At 45.7% G+C, this 22,729-nt stretch overlaps 1 protein-coding gene across 8 annotated transcripts in view; it reads right to left on the bottom strand.

Moving 5' to 3' along the window:
- HMG20B (high mobility group 20B) overlaps positions 1 to 22,729 on the bottom strand; it is a 228,317-nt gene that overhangs the window by 82,369 nt on the left and 123,219 nt on the right. For all 8 annotated transcript variants that reach the window (XM_073653829.1, XM_073653741.1, XM_073654084.1 and 5 more), the window contains 2 exons: positions 21,443 to 21,463; positions 20,957 to 21,035 (listed from right to left, as the gene is read on the bottom strand). In XM_073653829.1, coding sequence (XP_073509930.1) covers positions 20,957 to 21,035; positions 21,443 to 21,463 — 100 coding nt within the window. The remainder of the gene's footprint in view (positions 1 to 20,956; positions 21,036 to 21,442; positions 21,464 to 22,729) is intronic.

Genomic DNA, 22,729 nt, shown 5'->3' on the forward strand with positions numbered 1-22,729 from the left:
GTATAGCTCTGCATAATTCCCCTGCTCCTATGTATGCTGTCTGCTAATGCTCTGCTGACCCGTCTCTCTGGTATATGCTCTGCATAATTCCCCTGCTCCTATGTATGCTGTCTGCTAATGCTCTGCTGACCCGTCTCTCTGGTATATGCTCTGCATAATTCCCCTGCTCCTATGTATGCTGTCTGCTAATGCTCTGCTGGACCCGTCTCTCTGGTATATGCTCTGCATAATTCCCCTGCTTCATCTGTCCCACTCCAATCAATATTCACATATGTTTCTTCTTTCCCCACTATATACCTTATCTGATTTTTAGAGGTGTTAAACTGCAGAGACTTGTGTCCTGGCTCTGTCTTTGATCACCCAGCCATCTCCTGTTCAAATGACCAGCTGTTAATTTATCCACAAGCCGTTCCCACAATGCCCTACACCTGATATAGTTTAATGTGGCCTATATATTTAGACTCTCTGTAAGGGGTGCACGCGTGCTGGGGTGTGCACGCGTCTTCTTGTGCAAAGTGGCTTCGGAGAGAAGTGGCAGTTATTCAGAGGCCATGACTAACATTCGTCTTCTTCTTCTCTTCCCACAGGTATATGCTCTGCATAATTCCCCTGCTCCTATGTATGCTGTCTGCTAATGCTCTGCTGACCCGTCTCTCTGGTATATGCTCTGCATAATTCCCCTGCTCCTATGTATGCTGTCTGCTAATGCTCTGCTGACCCGTCTCTCTGGTATATGCTCTGCATAATTCCCCTGCTCCTATGTATGCTGTCTGCTAATGCTCTGCTGACCCGTCTCTCTGGTATATGCTCTGCATAATTCCCCTGCTCCTATGTATGCTGTCTGCTAATGCTCTGCTGACCCATCTCTCTGGTATATGCTCTGCATAATTCCCCTGCTCCTATGTATGCTGTCTGCTAATGCTCTGCTGACCCATCTCTCTGGTATATGCTCTGCATAATTCCCCTGCTCCTATGTATGCTGTCTGCTAATGCTCTGCTGGACCCGTCTCTCTGGTATATGCTCTGCATAATTCCCCTGCTCCTATGTATGCTGTCTGCTAATGCTCTGCTGACCCATCTCTCTGGTATATGCTCTGCATAATTCCCCTGCTCCTATGTATGCTGTCTGCTAATGCTCTGCTGACCCATCTCTCTGGTATATGCTCTGCATAATTCCCCTGCTCCTATGTATGCTGTCTGCTAATGCTCTGCTGGACCCGTCTCTCTGGTATATGCTCTGCATAATTCCCCTGCTTCATCTGTCCCACTCCAATCAATATTCACATATGTTTCTTCTTTCCCCACTATATACCTTATCTGATTTTTAGAGGTGTTAAACTGCAGAGACTTGTGTCCTGGCTCTGTCTTTGATCACCCAGCCATCTCCTGTTCAAATGACCAGCTGTTAATTTATCCACAAGCCGTTCCCACAATGCCCTACACCTGATATAGTTTAATGTGGCCTATATATTTAGACTCTCTGTAAGGGGTGCACGCGTGCTGGGGTGTGCACGCGTCTTCTTGTGCAAAGTGGCTTCGGAGAGAAGTGGCAGTTATTTCAGAGGCCATGACTAACATTCGTCTTCTTCTTCTCTTCCCACAGGTATATGCTCTGCATAATTCCCCTGCTCCTATGTATGCTGTCTGCTAATGCTCTGCTGACCCGTCTCTCTGGTATATGCTCTGCATAATTCCCCTGCTCCTATGTATGCTGTCTGCTAATGCTCTGCTGACCCGTCTCTCTGGTATATGCTCTGCATAATTCCCCTGCTCCTATGTATGCTGTCTGCTAATGCTCTGCTGGACCCGTCTCTCTGGTATATGCTCTGCATAATTCCCCTGCTTCATCTGTCCCACTCCAATCAATATTCACATATGTTTCTTCTTTCCCCACTATATACCTTATCTGATTTTTAGAGGTGTTAAACTGCAGAGACTTGTGTCCTGGCTCTGTCTTTGATCACCCAGCCATCTCCTGTTCAAATGACCAGCTGTTAATTTATCCACAAGCCGTTCCCACAATGCCCTACACCTGATATAGTTTAATGTGGCCTATATATTTAGACTCTCTGTAAGGGGTGCACGCGTGCTGGGGTGTGCACGCGTCTTCTTGTGCAAAGTGGCTTCGGAGAGAAGTGGCAGTTATTTCAGAGGCCATGACTAACATTCGTCTTCTTCTTCTCTTCCCACAGGTATATGCTCTGCATAATTCCCCTGCTCCTATGTATGCTGTCTGCTAATGCTCTGCTGACCCGTCTCTCTGGTATATGCTCTGCATAATTCCCCTGCTCCTATGTATGCTGTCTGCTAATGCTCTGCTGACCCGTCTCTCTGGTATATGCTCTGCATAATTCCCCTGCTCCTATGTATGCTGTCTGCTAATGCTCTGCTGGACCCGTCTCTCTGGTATATGCTCTGCATAATTCCCCTGCTTCATCTGTCCCACTCCAATCAATATTCACATATGTTTCTTCTTTCCCCACTATATACCTTATCTGATTTTTAGAGGTGTTAAACTGCAGAGACTTGTGTCCTGGCTCTGTCTTTGATCACCCAGCCATCTCCTGTTCAAATGACCAGCTGTTAATTTATCCACAAGCCGTTCCCACAATGCCCTACACCTGATATAGTTTAATGTGGCCTATATATTTAGACTCTCTGTAAGGGGTGCACGCGTGCTGGGGTGTGCACGCGTCTTCTTGTGCAAAGTGGCTTCGGAGAGAAGTGGCAGTTATTTCAGAGGCCATGACTAACATTCGTCTTCTTCTTCTCTTCCCACAGGTATATGCTCTGCATAATTCCCCTGCTCCTATGTATGCTGTCTGCTAATGCTCTGCTGACCCGTCTCTCTGGTATATGCTCTGCATAATTCCCCTGCTCCTATGTATGCTGTCTGCTAATGCTCTGCTGACCCGTCTCTCTGGTATATGCTCTGCATAATTCCCCTGCTCCTATGTATGCTGTCTGCTAATGCTCTGCTGGACCCGTCTCTCTGGTATATGCTCTGCATAATTCCCCTGCTTCATCTGTCCCACTCCAATCAATATTCACATATGTTTCTTCTTTCCCCACTATATACCTTATCTGATTTTTAGAGGTGTTAAACTGCAGAGACTTGTGTCCTGGCTCTGTCTTTGATCACCCAGCCATCTCCTGTTCAAATGACCAGCTGTTAATTTATCCACAAGCCGTTCCCACAATGCCCTACACCTGATATAGTTTAATGTGGCCTATATATTTAGACTCTCTGTAAGGGGTGCACGCGTGCTGGGGTGTGCACGCGTCTTCTTGTGCAAAGTGGCTTCGGAGAGAAGTGGCAGTTATTTCAGAGGCCATGACTAACATTCGTCTTCTTCTTCTCTTCCCACAGGTATATGCTCTGCATAATTCCCCTGCTCCTATGTATGCTGTCTGCTAATGCTCTGCTGACCCGTCTCTCTGGTATATGCTCTGCATAATTCCCCTGCTCCTATGTATGCTGTCTGCTAATGCTCTGCTGACCCGTCTCTCTGGTATATGCTCTGCATAATTCCCCTGCTCCTATGTATGCTGTCTGCTAATGCTCTGCTGACCCGTCTCTCTGGTATATGCTCTGCATAATTCCCCTGCTCCTATGTATGCTGTCTGCTAATGCTCTGCTGGACCCGTCTCTCTGGTATATGCTCTGCATAATTCCCCTGCTTCATCTGTCCCACTCCAATCAATATTCACATATGTTTCTTCTTTCCCCACTATATACCTTATCTGATTTTTAGAGGTGTTAAACTGCAGAGACTTGTGTCCTGGCTCTGTCTTTGATCACCCAGCCATCTCCTGTTCAAATGACCAGCTGTTAATTTATCCACAAGCCGTTCCCACAATGCCCTACACCTGATATAGTTTAATGTGGCCTATATATTTAGACTCTCTGTAAGGGGTGCACGCGTGCTGGGGTGTGCACGCGTCTTCTTGTGCAAAGTGGCTTCGGAGAGAAGTGGCAGTTATTTCAGAGGCCATGACTAACATTCGTCTTCTTCTTCTCTTCCCACAGGTATATGCTCTGCATAATTCCCCTGCTCCTATGTATGCTGTCTGCTAATGCTCTGCTGACCCGTCTCTCTGGTATATGCTCTGCATAATTCCCCTGCTCCTATGTATGCTGTCTGCTAATGCTCTGCTGACCCGTCTCTCTGGTATATGCTCTGCATAATTCCCCTGCTCCTATGTATGCTGTCTGCTAATGCTCTGCTGACCCGTCTCTCTGGTATATGCTCTGCATAATTCCCCTGCTCCTATGTATGCTGTCTGCTAATGCTCTGCTGACCCGTCTCTCTGGTATATGCTCTGCATAATTCCCCTGCTTCATCTGTCCCACTCCAATCAATATTCACATATGTTTCTTCTTTCCCCACTATATACCTTATCTGATTTTTAGAGGTGTTAAACTGCAGAGACTTGTGTCCTGGCTCTGTCTTTGATCACCCAGCCATCTCCTGTTCAAATGACCAGCTGTTAATTTATCCACAAGCCGTTCCCACAATGCCCTACACCTGATATAGTTTAATGTGGCCTATATATTTAGACTCTCTGTAAGGGGTGCACGCGTGCTGGGGTGTGCACGCGTCTTCTTGTGCAAAGTGGCTTCGGAGAGAAGTGGCAGTTATTTCAGAGGCCATGACTAACATTCGTCTTCTTCTTCTCTTCCCACAGGTATATGCTCTGCATAATTCCCCTGCTCCTATGTATGCTGTCTGCTAATGCTCTGCTGACCCGTCTCTCTGGTATATGCTCTGCATAATTCCCCTGCTCCTATGTATGCTGTCTGCTAATGCTCTGCTGACCCGTCTCTCTGGTATATGCTCTGCATAATTCCCCTGCTCCTATGTATGCTGTCTGCTAATGCTCTGCTGGACCCGTCTCTCTGGTATATGCTCTGCATAATTCCCCTGCTTCATCTGTCCCACTCCAATCAATATTCACATATGTTTCTTCTTTCCCCACTATATACCTTATCTGATTTTTAGAGGTGTTAAACTGCAGAGACTTGTGTCCTGGCTCTGTCTTTGATCACCCAGCCATCTCCTGTTCAAATGACCAGCTGTTAATTTATCCACAAGCCGTTCCCACAATGCCCTACACCTGATATAGTTTAATGTGGCCTATATATTTAGACTCTCTGTAAGGGGTGCACGCGTGCTGGGGTGTGCACGCGTCTTCTTGTGCAAAGTGGCTTCGGAGAGAAGTGGCAGTTATTTCAGAGGCCATGACTAACATTCGTCTTCTTCTTCTCTTCCCACAGGTATATGCTCTGCATAATTCCCCTGCTCCTATGTATGCTGTCTGCTAATGCTCTGCTGACCCGTCTCTCTGGTATATGCTCTGCATAATTCCCCTGCTCCTATGTATGCTGTCTGCTAATGCTCTGCTGACCCGTCTCTCTGGTATATGCTCTGCATAATTCCCCTGCTCCTATGTATGCTGTCTGCTAATGCTCTGCTGACCCGTCTCTCTGGTATATGCTCTGCATAATTCCCCTGCTCCTATGTATGCTGTCTGCTAATGCTCTGCTGGACCCGTCTCTCTGGTATATGCTCTGCATAATTCCCCTGCTTCATCTGTCCCACTCCAATCAATATTCACATATGTTTCTTCTTTCCCCACTATATACCTTATCTGATTTTTAGAGGTGTTAAACTGCAGAGACTTGTGTCCTGGCTCTGTCTTTGATCACCCAGCCATCTCCTGTTCAAATGACCAGCTGTTAATTTATCCACAAGCCGTTCCCACAATGCCCTACACCTGATATAGTTTAATGTGGCCTATATATTTAGACTCTCTGTAAGGGGTGCACGCGTGCTGGGGTGTGCACGCGTCTTCTTGTGCAAAGTGGCTTCGGAGAGAAGTGGCAGTTATTTCAGAGGCCATGACTAACATTCGTCTTCTTCTTCTCTTCCCACAGGTATATGCTCTGCATAATTCCCCTGCTCCTATGTATGCTGTCTGCTAATGCTCTGCTGACCCGTCTCTCTGGTATATGCTCTGCATAATTCCCCTGCTCCTATGTATGCTGTCTGCTAATGCTCTGCTGACCCGTCTCTCTGGTATATGCTCTGCATAATTCCCCTGCTCCTATGTATGCTGTCTGCTAATGCTCTGCTGGACCCGTCTCTCTGGTATATGCTCTGCATAATTCCCCTGCTTCATCTGTCCCACTCCAATCAATATTCACATATGTTTCTTCTTTCCCCACTATATACCTTATCTGATTTTTAGAGGTGTTTAAACTGCAGAGACTTGTGTCCTGGCTCTGTCTTTGATCACCCAGCCATCTCCTGTTCAAATGACCAGCTGTTAATTTATCCACAAGCCGTTCCCACAATGCCCTACACCTGATATAGTTTAATGTGGCCTATATATTTAGACTCTCTGTAAGGGGTGCACGCGTGCTGGGGTGTGCACGCGTCTTCTTGTGCAAAGTGGCTTCGGAGAGAAGTGGCAGTTATTTCAGAGGCCATGACTAACATTCGTCTTCTTCTTCTCTTCCCACAGGTATATGCTCTGCATAATTCCCCTGCTCCTATGTATGCTGTCTGCTAATGCTCTGCTGACCCGTCTCTCTGGTATATGCTCTGCATAATTCCCCTGCTCCTATGTATGCTGTCTGCTAATGCTCTGCTGACCCGTCTCTCTGGTATATGCTCTGCATAATTCCCCTGCTCCTATGTATGCTGTCTGCTAATGCTCTGCTGGACCCGTCTCTCTGGTATATGCTCTGCATAATTCCCCTGCTTCATCTGTCCCACTCCAATCAATATTCACATATGTTTCTTCTTTCCCCACTATATACCTTATCTGATTTTTAGAGGTGTTAAACTGCAGAGACTTGTGTCCTGGCTCTGTCTTTGATCACCCAGCCATCTCCTGTTCAAATGACCAGCTGTTAATTTATCCACAAGCCGTTCCCACAATGCCCTACACCTGATATAGTTTAATGTGGCCTATATATTTAGACTCTCTGTAAGGGGTGCACGCGTGCTGGGGTGTGCACGCGTCTTCTTGTGCAAAGTGGCTTCGGAGAGAAGTGGCAGTTATTTCAGAGGCCATGACTAACATTCGTCTTCTTCTTCTCTTCCCACAGGTATATGCTCTGCATAATTCCCCTGCTCCTATGTATGCTGTCTGCTAATGCTCTGCTGACCCGTCTCTCTGGTATATGCTCTGCATAATTCCCCTGCTCCTATGTATGCTGTCTGCTAATGCTCTGCTGACCCGTCTCTCTGGTATATGCTCTGCATAATTCCCCTGCTCCTATGTATGCTGTCTGCTAATGCTCTGCTGACCCGTCTCTCTGGTATATGCTCTGCATAATTCCCCTGCTCCTATGTATGCTGTCTGCTAATGCTCTGCTGGACCCGTCTCTCTGGTATATGCTCTGCATAATTCCCCTGCTTCATCTGTCCCACTCCAATCAATATTCACATATGTTTCTTCTTTCCCCACTATATACCTTATCTGATTTTTAGAGGTGTTAAACTGCAGAGACTTGTGTCCTGGCTCTGTCTTTGATCACCCAGCCATCTCCTGTTCAAATGACCAGCTGTTAATTTATCCACAAGCCGTTCCCACAATGCCCTACACCTGATATAGTTTAATGTGGCCTATATATTTAGACTCTCTGTAAGGGGTGCACGCGTGCTGGGGTGTGCACGCGTCTTCTTGTGCAAAGTGGCTTCGGAGAGAAGTGGCAGTTATTTCAGAGGCCATGACTAACATTCGTCTTCTTCTTCTCTTCCCACAGGTATATGCTCTGCATAATTCCCCTGCTCCTATGTATGCTGTCTGCTAATGCTCTGCTGACCCGTCTCTCTGGTATATGCTCTGCATAATTCCCCTGCTCCTATGTATGCTGTCTGCTAATGCTCTGCTGACCCGTCTCTCTGGTATATGCTCTGCATAATTCCCCTGCTCCTATGTATGCTGTCTGCTAATGCTCTGCTGGACCCGTCTCTCTGGTATATGCTCTGCATAATTCCCCTGCTTCATCTGTCCCACTCCAATCAATATTCACATATGTTTCTTCTTTCCCCACTATATACCTTATCTGATTTTTAGAGGTGTTAAACTGCAGAGACTTGTGTCCTGGCTCTGTCTTTGATCACCCAGCCATCTCCTGTTCAAATGACCAGCTGTTAATTTATCCACAAGCCGTTCCCACAATGCCCTACACCTGATATAGTTTAATGTGGCCTATATATTTAGACTCTCTGTAAGGGGTGCACGCGTGCTGGGGTGTGCACGCGTCTTCTTGTGCAAAGTGGCTTCGGAGAGAAGTGGCAGTTATTTCAGAGGCCATGACTAACATTCGTCTTCTTCTTCTCTTCCCACAGGTATATGCTCTGCATAATTCCCCTGCTCCTATGTATGCTGTCTGCTAATGCTCTGCTGACCCGTCTCTCTGGTATATGCTCTGCATAATTCCCCTGCTCCTATGTATGCTGTCTGCTAATGCTCTGCTGACCCGTCTCTCTGGTATATGCTCTGCATAATTCCCCTGCTCCTATGTATGCTGTCTGCTAATGCTCTGCTGACCCGTCTCTCTGGTATATGCTCTGCATAATTCCCCTGCTCCTATGTATGCTGTCTGCTAATGCTCTGCTGGACCCGTCTCTCTGGTATATGCTCTGCATAATTCCCCTGCTTCATCTGTCCCACTCCAATCAATATTCACATATGTTTCTTCTTTCCCCACTATATACCTTATCTGATTTTTAGAGGTGTTAAACTGCAGAGACTTGTGTCCTGGCTCTGTCTTTGATCACCCAGCCATCTCCTGTTCAAATGACCAGCTGTTAATTTATCCACAAGCCGTTCCCACAATGCCCTACACCTGATATAGTTTAATGTGGCCTATATATTTAGACTCTCTGTAAGGGGTGCACGCGTGCTGGGGTGTGCACGCGTCTTCTTGTGCAAAGTGGCTTCGGAGAGAAGTGGCAGTTATTTCAGAGGCCATGACTAACATTCGTCTTCTTCTTCTCTTCCCACAGGTATATGCTCTGCATAATTCCCCTGCTCCTATGTATGCTGTCTGCTAATGCTCTGCTGACCCGTCTCTCTGGTATATGCTCTGCATAATTCCCCTGCTCCTATGTATGCTGTCTGCTAATGCTCTGCTGACCCGTCTCTCTGGTATATGCTCTGCATAATTCCCCTGCTCCTATGTATGCTGTCTGCTAATGCTCTGCTGACCCGTCTCTCTGGTATATGCTCTGCATAATTCCCCTGCTCCTATGTATGCTGTCTGCTAATGCTCTGCTGACCCATCTCTCTGGTATATGCTCTGCATAATTCCCCTGCTCCTATGTATGCTGTCTGCTAATGCTCTGCTGACCCATCTCTCTGGTATATGCTCTGCATAATTCCCCTGCTCCTATGTATGCTGTCTGCTAATGCTCTGCTGGACCCGTCTCTCTGGTATATGCTCTGCATAATTCCCCTGCTCCTATGTATGCTGTCTGCTAATGCTCTGCTGACCCATCTCTCTGGTATATGCTCTGCATAATTCCCCTGCTCCTATGTATGCTGTCTGCTAATGCTCTGCTGACCCATCTCTCTGGTATATGCTCTGCATAATTCCCCTGCTCCTATGTATGCTGTCTGCTAATGCTCTGCTGGACCCGTCTCTCTGGTATATGCTCTGCATAATTCCCCTGCTTCATCTGTCCCACTCCAATCAATATTCACATATGTTTCTTCTTTCCCCACTATATACCTTATCTGATTTTTAGAGGTGTTAAACTGCAGAGACTTGTGTCCTGGCTCTGTCTTTGATCACCCAGCCATCTCCTGTTCAAATGACCAGCTGTTAATTTATCCACAAGCCGTTCCCACAATGCCCTACACCTGATATAGTTTAATGTGGCCTATATATTTAGACTCTCTGTAAGGGGTGCACGCGTGCTGGGGTGTGCACGCGTCTTCTTGTGCAAAGTGGCTTCGGAGAGAAGTGGCAGTTATTTCAGAGGCCATGACTAACATTCGTCTTCTTCTTCTCTTCCCACAGGTATATGCTCTGCATAATTCCCCTGCTCCTATGTATGCTGTCTGCTAATGCTCTGCTGACCCGTCTCTCTGGTATATGCTCTGCATAATTCCCCTGCTCCTATGTATGCTGTCTGCTAATGCTCTGCTGACCCGTCTCTCTGGTATATGCTCTGCATAATTCCCCTGCTCCTATGTATGCTGTCTGCTAATGCTCTGCTGGACCCGTCTCTCTGGTATATGCTCTGCATAATTCCCCTGCTTCATCTGTCCCACTCCAATCAATATTCACATATGTTTCTTCTTTCCCCACTATATACCTTATCTGATTTTTAGAGGTGTTAAACTGCAGAGACTTGTGTCCTGGCTCTGTCTTTGATCACCCAGCCATCTCCTGTTCAAATGACCAGCTGTTAATTTATCCACAAGCCGTTCCCACAATGCCCTACACCTGATATAGTTTAATGTGGCCTATATATTTAGACTCTCTGTAAGGGGTGCACGCGTGCTGGGGTGTGCACGCGTCTTCTTGTGCAAAGTGGCTTCGGAGAGAAGTGGCAGTTATTTCAGAGGCCATGACTAACATTCGTCTTCTTCTTCTCTTCCCACAGGTATATGCTCTGCATAATTCCCCTGCTCCTATGTATGCTGTCTGCTAATGCTCTGCTGACCCGTCTCTCTGGTATATGCTCTGCATAATTCCCCTGCTCCTATGTATGCTGTCTGCTAATGCTCTGCTGACCCGTCTCTCTGGTATATGCTCTGCATAATTCCCCTGCTCCTATGTATGCTGTCTGCTAATGCTCTGCTGACCCGTCTCTCTGGTATATGCTCTGCATAATTCCCCTGCTCCTATGTATGCTGTCTGCTAATGCTCTGCTGGACCCGTCTCTCTGGTATATGCTCTGCATAATTCCCCTGCTTCATCTGTCCCACTCCAATCAATATTCACATATGTTTCTTCTTTCCCCACTATATACCTTATCTGATTTTTAGAGGTGTTAAACTGCAGAGACTTGTGTCCTGGCTCTGTCTTTGATCACCCAGCCATCTCCTGTTCAAATGACCAGCTGTTAATTTATCCACAAGCCGTTCCCACAATGCCCTACACCTGATATAGTTTAATGTGGCCTATATATTTAGACTCTCTGTAAGGGGTGCACGCGTGCTGGGGTGTGCACGCGTCTTCTTGTGCAAAGTGGCTTCGGAGAGAAGTGGCAGTTATTTCAGAGGCCATGACTAACATTCGTCTTCTTCTTCTCTTCCCACAGGTATATGCTCTGCATAATTCCCCTGCTCCTATGTATGCTGTCTGCTAATGCTCTGCTGACCCGTCTCTCTGGTATATGCTCTGCATAATTCCCCTGCTCCTATGTATGCTGTCTGCTAATGCTCTGCTGACCCGTCTCTCTGGTATATGCTCTGCATAATTCCCCTGCTCCTATGTATGCTGTCTGCTAATGCTCTGCTGACCCGTCTCTCTGGTATATGCTCTGCATAATTCCCCTGCTCCTATGTATGCTGTCTGCTAATGCTCTGCTGACCCATCTCTCTGGTATATGCTCTGCATAATTCCCCTGCTCCTATGTATGCTGTCTGCTAATGCTCTGCTGACCCATCTCTCTGGTATATGCTCTGCATAATTCCCCTGCTCCTATGTATGCTGTCTGCTAATGCTCTGCTGGACCCGTCTCTCTGGTATATGCTCTGCATAATTCCCCTGCTCCTATGTATGCTGTCTGCTAATGCTCTGCTGACCCATCTCTCTGGTATATGCTCTGCATAATTCCCCTGCTCCTATGTATGCTGTCTGCTAATGCTCTGCTGACCCATCTCTCTGGTATATGCTCTGCATAATTCCCCTGCTCCTATGTATGCTGTCTGCTAATGCTCTGCTGGACCCGTCTCTCTGGTATATGCTCTGCATAATTCCCCTGCTTCATCTGTCCCACTCCAATCAATATTCACATATGTTTCTTCTTTCCCCACTATATACCTTATCTGATTTTTAGAGGTGTTAAACTGCAGAGACTTGTGTCCTGGCTCTGTCTTTGATCACCCAGCCATCTCCTGTTCAAATGACCAGCTGTTAATTTATCCACAAGCCGTTCCCACAATGCCCTACACCTGATATAGTTTAATGTGGCCTATATATTTAGACTCTCTGTAAGGGGTGCACGCGTGCTGGGGTGTGCACGCGTCTTCTTGTGCAAAGTGGCTTCGGAGAGAAGTGGCAGTTATTTCAGAGGCCATGACTAACATTCGTCTTCTTCTTCTCTTCCCACAGGTATATGCTCTGCATAATTCCCCTGCTCCTATGTATGCTGTCTGCTAATGCTCTGCTGACCCGTCTCTCTGGTATATGCTCTGCATAATTCCCCTGCTCCTATGTATGCTGTCTGCTAATGCTCTGCTGACCCGTCTCTCTGGTATATGCTCTGCATAATTCCCCTGCTCCTATGTATGCTGTCTGCTAATGCTCTGCTGGACCCGTCTCTCTGGTATATGCTCTGCATAATTCCCCTGCTTCATCTGTCCCACTCCAATCAATATTCACATATGTTTCTTCTTTCCCCACTATATACCTTATCTGATTTTTAGAGGTGTTAAACTGCAGAGACTTGTGTCCTGGCTCTGTCTTTGATCACCCAGCCATCTCCTGTTCAAATGACCAGCTGTTAATTTATCCACAAGCCGTTCCCACAATGCCCTACACCTGATATAGTTTAATGTGGCCTATATATTTAGACTCTCTGTAAGGGGTGCACGCGTGCTGGGGTGTGCACGCGTCTTCTTGTGCAAAGTGGCTTCGGAGAGAAGTGGCAGTTATTTCAGAGGCCATGACTAACATTCGTCTTCTTCTTCTCTTCCCACAGGTATATGCTCTGCATAATTCCCCTGCTCCTATGTATGCTGTCTGCTAATGCTCTGCTGACCCGTCTCTCTGGTATATGCTCTGCATAATTCCCCTGCTCCTATGTATGCTGTCTGCTAATGCTCTGCTGACCCGTCTCTCTGGTATATGCTCTGCATAATTCCCCTGCTCCTATGTATGCTGTCTGCTAATGCTCTGCTGACCCGTCTCTCTGGTATATGCTCTGCATAATTCCCCTGCTCCTATGTATGCTGTCTGCTAATGCTCTGCTGGACCCGTCTCTCTGGTATATGCTCTGCATAATTCCCCTGCTTCATCTGTCCCACTCCAATCAATATTCACATATGTTTCTTCTTTCCCCACTATATACCTTATCTGATTTTTAGAGGTGTTAAACTGCAGAGACTTGTGTCCTGGCTCTGTCTTTGATCACCCAGCCATCTCCTGTTCAAATGACCAGCTGTTAATTTATCCACAAGCCGTTCCCACAATGCCCTACACCTGATATAGTTTAATGTGGCCTATATATTTAGACTCTCTGTAAGGGGTGCACGCGTGCTGGGGTGTGCACGCGTCTTCTTGTGCAAAGTGGCTTCGGAGAGAAGTGGCAGTTATTTCAGAGGCCATGACTAACATTCGTCTTCTTCTTCTCTTCCCACAGGTATATGCTCTGCATAATTCCCCTGCTCCTATGTATGCTGTCTGCTAATGCTCTGCTGACCCGTCTCTCTGGTATATGCTCTGCATAATTCCCCTGCTCCTATGTATGCTGTCTGCTAATGCTCTGCTGACCCGTCTCTCTGGTATATGCTCTGCATAATTCCCCTGCTCCTATGTATGCTGTCTGCTAATGCTCTGCTGACCCGTCTCTCTGGTATATGCTCTGCATAATTCCCCTGCTCCTATGTATGCTGTCTGCTAATGCTCTGCTGACCCATCTCTCTGGTATATGCTCTGCATAATTCCCCTGCTCCTATGTATGCTGTCTGCTAATGCTCTGCTGACCCATCTCTCTGGTATATGCTCTGCATAATTCCCCTGCTCCTATGTATGCTGTCTGCTAATGCTCTGCTGGACCCGTCTCTCTGGTATATGCTCTGCATAATTCCCCTGCTCCTATGTATGCTGTCTGCTAATGCTCTGCTGACCCATCTCTCTGGTATATGCTCTGCATAATTCCCCTGCTCCTATGTATGCTGTCTGCTAATGCTCTGCTGACCCATCTCTCTGGTATATGCTCTGCATAATTCCCCTGCTCCTATGTATGCTGTCTGCTAATGCTCTGCTGGACCCGTCTCTCTGGTATATGCTCTGCATAATTCCCCTGCTTCATCTGTCCCACTCCAATCAATATTCACATATGTTTCTTCTTTCCCCACTATATACCTTATCTGATTTTTAGAGGTGTTAAACTGCAGAGACTTGTGTCCTGGCTCTGTCTTTGATCACCCAGCCATCTCCTGTTCAAATGACCAGCTGTTAATTTATCCACAAGCCGTTCCCACAATGCCCTACACCTGATATAGTTTAATGTGGCCTATATATTTAGACTCTCTGTAAGGGGTGCACGCGTGCTGGGGTGTGCACGCGTCTTCTTGTGCAAAGTGGCTTCGGAGAGAAGTGGCAGTTATTTCAGAGGCCATGACTAACATTCGTCTTCTTCTTCTCTTCCCACAGGTATATGCTCTGCATAATTCCCCTGCTCCTATGTATGCTGTCTGCTAATGCTCTGCTGGACCCGTCTCTCTGGTATATGCTCTGCATAATTCCCCTGCTTCATCTGTCCCACTCCAATCAATATTCACATATGTTTCTTCTTTCCCCACTATATACCTTATCTGATTTTTAGAGGTGTTAAACTGCAGAGACTTGTGTCCTGGCTCTGTCTTTGATCACCCAGCCATCTCCTGTTCAAATGACCAGCTGTTAATTTATCCACAAGCCGTTCCCACAATGCCCTACACCTGATATAGTTTAATGTGGCCTATATATTTAGACTCTCTGTAAGGGGTGCACGCGTGCTGGGGTGTGCACGCGTCTTCTTGTGCAAAGTGGCTTCGGAGAGAAGTGGCAGTTATTTCAGAGGCCATGACTAACATTCGTCTTCTTCTTCTCTTCCCACAGGTATATGCTCTGCATAATTCCCCTGCTCCTATGTATGCTGTCTGCTAATGCTCTGCTGACCCGTCTCTCTGGTATATGCTCTGCATAATTCCCCTGCTCCTATGTATGCTGTCTGCTAATGCTCTGCTGGACCCGTCTCTCTGGTATATGCTCTGCATAATTCCCCTGCTTCATCTGTCCCACTCCAATCAATATTCACATATGTTTCTTCTTTCCCCACTATATACCTTATCTGATTTTTAGAGGTGTTAAACTGCAGAGACTTGTGTCCTGGCTCTGTCTTTGATCACCCAGCCATCTCCTGTTCAAATGACCAGCTGTTAATTTATCCACAAGCCGTTCCCACAATGCCCTACACCTGATATAGTTTAATGTGGCCTATATATTTAGACTCTCTGTAAGGGGTGCACGCGTGCTGGGGTGTGCACGCGTCTTCTTGTGCAAAGTGGCTTCGGAGAGAAGTGGCAGTTATTTCAGAGGCAGTTAGTCAGGGCAGGAGTCAGGTAACAAACACTTTGACCACTTACTCTCCATTAACTATGTTTCTGTTAGCTCTCACTTTTTCCTCTATAGTCCTCCACTTTCTAATAACCCCTCAAATCCCTACACCAAGTAAGAAACTCTTCATCTCTCCCTCTATTCTCCCCATTCATCTCACCTCCTCCTCCAAATTATTCCTCAGCATTCAATCCTGGATCTCCAAACACAGACAACCACCTCATGCTCTCTCTTGCTCCCACCTGCTAACACTTTCTCTGCTCCTCCTCACTGCTGGAGATATCTCTCCAAATCCTGGTCCTCCTCGCCATATCCCCACAGTCACTTCTACCTCCTATCCACGACCTTCCTCAAACTGTCGCAACCCTTCTAACCTCATACCCATCCAACTAATACCCACCTCCTCAGCTATACTAACAGGAGCTCTATGGAACGCTCGCTCTGTCTGCAACAAACTTTCCTTCATCCACGATCTTTTCATTACAAACAAACTCTCCTTCCTCGCCATCACTGAAACCTGGCTCACCCCCTCTGACACAGCCTCCCCAGCTGCCCTTTCATATGGCGGATTCCACCTTTCCCACACCCCCCGCCCCAATGGCAAACATGGTGGAGGCGTAGGTTTCCTCCTATCGGAACTCTGCGCTTTCACCAAAATCCCACTGCCACCCTCCGTTACACTCCCCTCTTTTGAGGTGCACTGTGTGCGCATCTATTCCCCCTCCAACCTCCAACTGGCCGTCGTTTACCGACCCCCAGGGCAAGCCACCACCTTCTTAGACCATTTCACTACCTGGCTGCTTCACTTCCTTTCCACTGACATCCCCACTATCATAATGGGTGACTTCAACATCCCCATTGACACTCCCCACTCGTCTGTCTCTAAGCTCCTATCCCTCACCTCCTCCTTTGGACTCACTCAATGGTCTTCCACACCCACCCACAAAGATGGCCACACACTGGACCTCATCTTCACCCGCCTCTGTTCCCTATCTAACCTCTCTAACTCACCACTCCCTCTCTCTGACCATAACCTCCTCACATTCTCTACCCTCTCCTCTCCGGGTGCACAATCCCCACTCCACAAACTCACACACCCTCGCAGAAATCTCAAACACCTTGACCTACACTCTCTCTCTGAATCCCTCCTTCCTCTCACAGACATAAATTCCTTGCACGATGCAGACGTTGCTGCTGCTTCATATAACACCACAATAGCTGCAGCTCTAGACTCGATCGCCCCTCTCACACACACCACACCTCGCACATTCAACAGGCAACCCTGGCACACTAAACTTACCAAAGAACTGCGCCGGGCCTCCAGGGTTGCGGAGCGGAGATGGAAAAGGTCTCACTCCATCGAGCACTTCATGGCATTCAAGCAATCCCTCACTAATTTCAAGTCCGCACTCACTACAGCAAAACAAACCTACTTCTCATCTCTCATATCCTCCCTATCTCACAACCCTAAACAGCTATTTAACACTTTCAACTCTCTCCTTCGTCCCCCAGCACCTCCTCCCTCTTCCCTCATCTCAGCCGACGACTTTGCCTCATTCTTCAAACAGAAGATTGACACCATCAGACAAAACTTTGGCCTAAAGTCCACACAACCCCTCCTCATATCTACTCAACCATCCTCCTCCAAACCCCACTTCTCCACCATTACAGAAGGTCAAGTCTCCTCTTTACTCTCCAAATCACACCTCACCACCTGCGAACTTGACCCAATCCCATCCCACCTCATCACTAACCTCACCTCAGTCTTCATCCCAACCCTAACCCACCTCTTCAATCTATCACTAACAACCGGAGTCTTCCCCTCATGTTTCAAACATGCTGCAATCACACCCATCCTCAAAAAGCCCTCCCTTGACCCTTCCTCTCTGACCAGCTACCGCCCCATATCACTTCTCCCCTTTGCCTCAAAACTTCTAGAACAACATGTCCACCTTGAACTGTCCTCCCACCTCTCCTCCTGCTCCCTCTTCGACCGTCTACAATCTGGCTTCCGACCGCATCACTCGACTGAAACTGCCCTGACCAAAGTCACAAACGACCTACTAAATGCCAAATCCAAGCGACACTACTCCATCCTCCTCCTTCTGGACCTGTCATCTGCCTTTGACACAGTGGACCATTCCCTCTTACTCCAGATTCTCTCATCTCTTGGCATCACGGACTTGGCTCTATCTTGGATCTCCTCATACTTAACAGACAGGACATTCAGCGTCTCCCACTCACGCACCACCTCCTCATCTCGCCCCCTATCTGTCGGTGTCCCCCAAGGTTCAGTTCTAGGACCCCTGCTCTTCTCCATCTACACCTTCGGCCTGGGACAGCTCATAGAGTCTCACGGCTTTCAGTATCACCTCTATGCTGACGACACACAGATCTACCTCTCTGGACCCGATATCTCCTCCCTACTAACCAGAATCCCACAATGTCTGTCCGCCATCTCATCCTTCTTCTCCGACAGGTTTCTAAAACTCAACATGGATAAAACAGAGTTCATCATCTTTCCACCCTCTCATTCACATCCCCCATCTGACCTATCCATCAACATCAATGGCTGTTCACTCTCCCCAGTCCCACAAGCTCGCTGCCTTGGGGTAACCCTGGACTCTGATCTCTCCTTCAAACCACATATTCAAGCCCTTTCCACCTCCTGCCGACTCCAACTCAAAAACATCTCCCGGATCCGTGCATTCCTCAGCAAAGACTCTGCAAAAACACTAGTGCATGCCCTCATCATATCCCGCCTCGACTACTGCAACCTCCTGCTCCGTGGCATCCCTTCCAACACTCTTGCACCTCTCCAATCTATCCTAAACTCTGCTGCTCGACTAATCCACCTGTCCCCCCGCTATTCCCCGGCCTCTCCTCTCTGTCAATCCCTTCACTGGCTCCCTATTGCCCAGAGAATTCAGTTCAAAACTCTAACCATGGCATACAAAGCCATCCACAACCTGTCTCCCCCATACATCTGTGACCTAGTCTCCCGGTACTTACCTGCACGCAACCTCCGATCCTCACAAGATCTCCTGCTCTACTCTCCTCTTATCTCCTCCTCCCACACTCGTATACAAGATTTCTCCCGTGCTTCCCCCCTACTCTGGAACTCTCTACCCCAACATATCAGACTCTCGCCGACCGTGGAAACCTTCAAAAGGAACCTGAAGACCCACCTCTTCCGACAAGCCTACAACCTGCAGTAAACACCACTGCACGACCAGCTCTACCCTCACCTACTGTATCCTCACCCATCCCTCGTAGACTGTGAGCCCTCGCGGGCAGGGTCCTCGCTCCTCCTGTACCAGTCGCTGACTCGTTTTGTTAAGATTATGTAAATGCTTTTGTTATGTATATCCCTATCACATGTAAAGCGCCATGGAATAAATGGCGCTATAATAATAAATAATAATAATAATAATAACTACACTGAAACAGATAATTGGGATACCAATTGAATGCAGTCCAGAGTTATGTGTCTTAGGTGTTGTGGACGAGGAAATGTGGACACACTATGATCGGATATGTCTTCGGGAGGCTATATTTATGGCCAGGAAAGCGATATCACTAAGATGGATGGGAGAGAAGTCTCCTACTATCAACCAATGGAAAAAACTAGTGATTGATACAATATCGTATGAAAATATAGTCTATAGGAATAGGGGATGTCCCCAGAAATTCCAAATGGCACACACTTGTCCCCTGGTGCCATGACTTCGCTAATCTCACTTTACGAGTCCTGATATATACGCTTTTGAGTGCATGGGAAATGATATATGATATATATGGGCAGTAAGAGTGTACCTTTATTGCAACTGTAATTGATATATATATACTGAATTCTGATAAGGAATGTGCCGGTTTAGTAAAGCGTGCAGTTCTCCACAATGAAGCTTATATTTCAAACTGTTTGTTGTTTTTTTACTTTTTCTTTCTTCTAACTGTTTACTCTGATTATTGAGAACGTGATGTAAATTGTATTAAACTGAGAATGGTTAATGTTTAGATTATCCTGACCTTATATTATGACAGTATCTGTTTGTAACCATTATCCGGTGGAATTTTTCAATAAAATGAGTTAAAAAATATATATATCTTCAAGATTTCAAGAGATGTCTGACTTTCAAAATTTTCAATTTCGAATTCATAAAAATTAAGTAATGCCTGACCAAGTGGGCCAAACAAAGGGCTTAAACCCACTTTACTATGTTCTGTTACACCAGCATAGATCTAGATCTCATCTCTTTACTAAGCTACCCCTTCACTAAGCCGTGGTTTAGCGAATTCTGCATTGAGCAGGTGGTTGGACACGATGACCCTGGAGGTCCCCTCCAACTCTAACATTCTATGATTCTGTACAAAGATTTACACATCATTGGTGCAAATTCTGCAGTCACACGAGCCCACTTTAATCTCCAAAGCAATTGGAATAATGCATTATGATGAGCTACTGGACTGCAAAAGGCCCATACAATGAATATAAGAAGTCGACACACCCCTGTTAAAGTACCAGCTTTTTGTCACAAAAAAAGATTATACCAAGAAGAATCATTTCAGAACTATTTCCATCTTTGATGTCACCATAATCTACACAAATCTTCTTAGAAACACTCTGAAATAATTTTGAAGGGGAAAATAAAAGTACTAAAACTAAAAAATAGTGTTGTTGGTCATGTCTCTGCTAAAAAGCTGAAGATGAAGAGAGATTTCACCTTTCCGCACGACAACGACCCTAGGCACACCTCCAAAACAACAAAAGAATGGCTTTGCCATGAGAAGCTCAGAGTTTTGGAATGGCTCAGCCAGAGCCCAGACCAGAATCCAATTGAAAATCTGTGGCAGGACAACTTGCCCTGTGCATCCTAGTCCAACCACACCCCCCGCAATGATTAGCCACTTTGCTAAACATTACATTCAGAAAGCTGCCAACCAGGGGTGTGAACGGGATTGTGCACAGCTCAAGATGTAAGATCTGCAACACAGAAAACGGTGACTATCACAACTGCTGCACCCAGTAAACTAACTGACACATTGCTGGAATCAGTGTTTCCATTCAATAGGGAATTATAGCCTTTTTATAGCCACTGTATATTGTTTTTGTTCAGATGTTCTTGTCTGTCTGTGACCACCCCTGCTTCCATAACTTGTCTACTGAGTCTTCTTGGGCTATATGTGATACATAGATGGCATGTTATCTTTAAGGTGTATGCATTCTCTTTTGAAAAATGAATGACAAACTAACTTGGATTAAAAAGAATGATAATTACAATTCCTCCTAAACTTTTTTCTCCTCTTAAGTCGCAGCTTTGAACAAAAATGTGATGTAATGCATACTGTATGTCCATGTGATATTTGACATTCCAGTTATATAATGAAAAACTTGAATACAAAAAAATCTAAAAAAAACCTAAAGTAATGCCTAATCACCTTTGTTTTGGTCCAAGAACTCTTCTGTAAAAATTGGAACATCAAAAGCAGAAAAAACATCATTCTGGGAATCTCCAGTCTGAAAAGATAGATATTATGATTCTGAGTTTTTAAGATGAGAAAAAAATATTTACTTGCTGACAAGATGGAAACATATGTTTAATCACATAAACAATCAAATCAGAGACAAAATACTTGTCAAATAATTTCAACACCATCAATACCATATGAAGTTGTGCATCTATTACTGGTAAGCCTTACATTGCCGTAAAATAGCAAATTCATATGAGCCCAACATCAAACCAAGCTTGATGCATTCATTCCCCAGAGGAAGTGCATGCATGTGCAAGATAGTTGGAAAAATCCAAAATGTAAAAAATCGGGACAAAGGGTAGGTGGTATAGGCACCTGACTGGGAAGCTATTAAAAACAACTTTTGCTAAATGTCATTTTTTCCTTGAGTCCAAAAGATAATTTGATCCTCACCTCTTTCCGAGGACCGCCCACCTGGCAAATAGAACAAAAACATTTATATCAGAGAACATTGTAAATGAAGCACTACCAACACCATATGTACATATAATAAACTTCAGATTAAATTCTAAATAATTTATGGGGTAGGATATAGGAGCTGCCTTCAGACTCAAGTAAAGCAAAATTACAGGTTAACCACTTCGCGCCAGAGCCTGTTTTTGCCTTCGTTACAGGGCCAATTTTTACAATTCTGACCACTGTCACTTTATGAGGTAATTACTCTGGAACGCTTCAACGGATCCCCCTGATTCTGAGATTGTTTTTTCGTGACATATTGTACTTCATGATACTGGTAACATTTCTTCGATATCACTTGCGTTTATTTGTGAAAAAAAATTGGAAATTTGGCAAGAATTTTGCAATTTTCAAACTTTAAATATTCATGCCCTTAAATCAGAGAGATATGTCACACAAAAGAGTTAATAAATAACATTTCCCACATGTCTACTTTACATCAGCACAATTTTGGAACCAAAATTTTTTTTCTGTTAGGAAGTTATAAGGGTTAAAAGTTGACCAGCGATTTCTCATTTTTCCAACAAAATTTACAAACACATTTTTTTAGGGACCACATCTTATTTGAAGTGACTGAGGGGCCTTTATGACAGAAAATACCCAAAAAGTGACACCATTCTAAAAAGTGCACCCCTCAAGGTGCTCAAAACCACCCTTCAGGTGTTTCACGGGAATTTTTGGAATGTGGAAGAAAACAATGAATATTTAACTTTTTTTCACAAAAATGTTACTTTAGACCCAATTTTTTTATTTTCACAAGGGTAACAGGAAAAATGGAATACACAATTTGTAGTGAAATTTCTCATGAGCGCGCTGATACCCCATATGTGAGGGAAAACCACTGTTTGGGTACACTGCAGGGTTTGGAAGGGAAGGAGCGCCATTTGACTTTTTGAATGTAAAATTTGTTTGAATAATTAGCGGACGCCATGTCACATTTGGGGAGCTCCTAATGTGCCTAAACAGTGGAAAACCCCCACAAGTGACACCATTTTGGAAACTAGACCCCTTAGGGAACTTATCTAGATGTGTGGTGAGCACCTTGCACCCCCAGGTGCTTCACAGAAGTTTATAATATTGAGCCGTAAAAATTAAATTTTCACATTTTTCCCACAAAAAATGTTTTTCATTCCCTAATTTTGCATTATCATAAGGATAACAGGAGAAATTGCACCATCAAATTTGTTGTGCAATTTCTCCTGAGTACGCCGATACCCCATATGT

Source organism: Phyllobates terribilis, unplaced genomic scaffold, assembly GCF_046119375.1.
Source record: "Phyllobates terribilis strain yellow unplaced genomic scaffold, ASM4611937v1 Scaffold_1__5_contigs__length_1240528914, whole genome shotgun sequence".
Lineage (NCBI taxonomy): Eukaryota > Metazoa > Chordata > Amphibia > Anura > Dendrobatidae > Phyllobates > Phyllobates terribilis.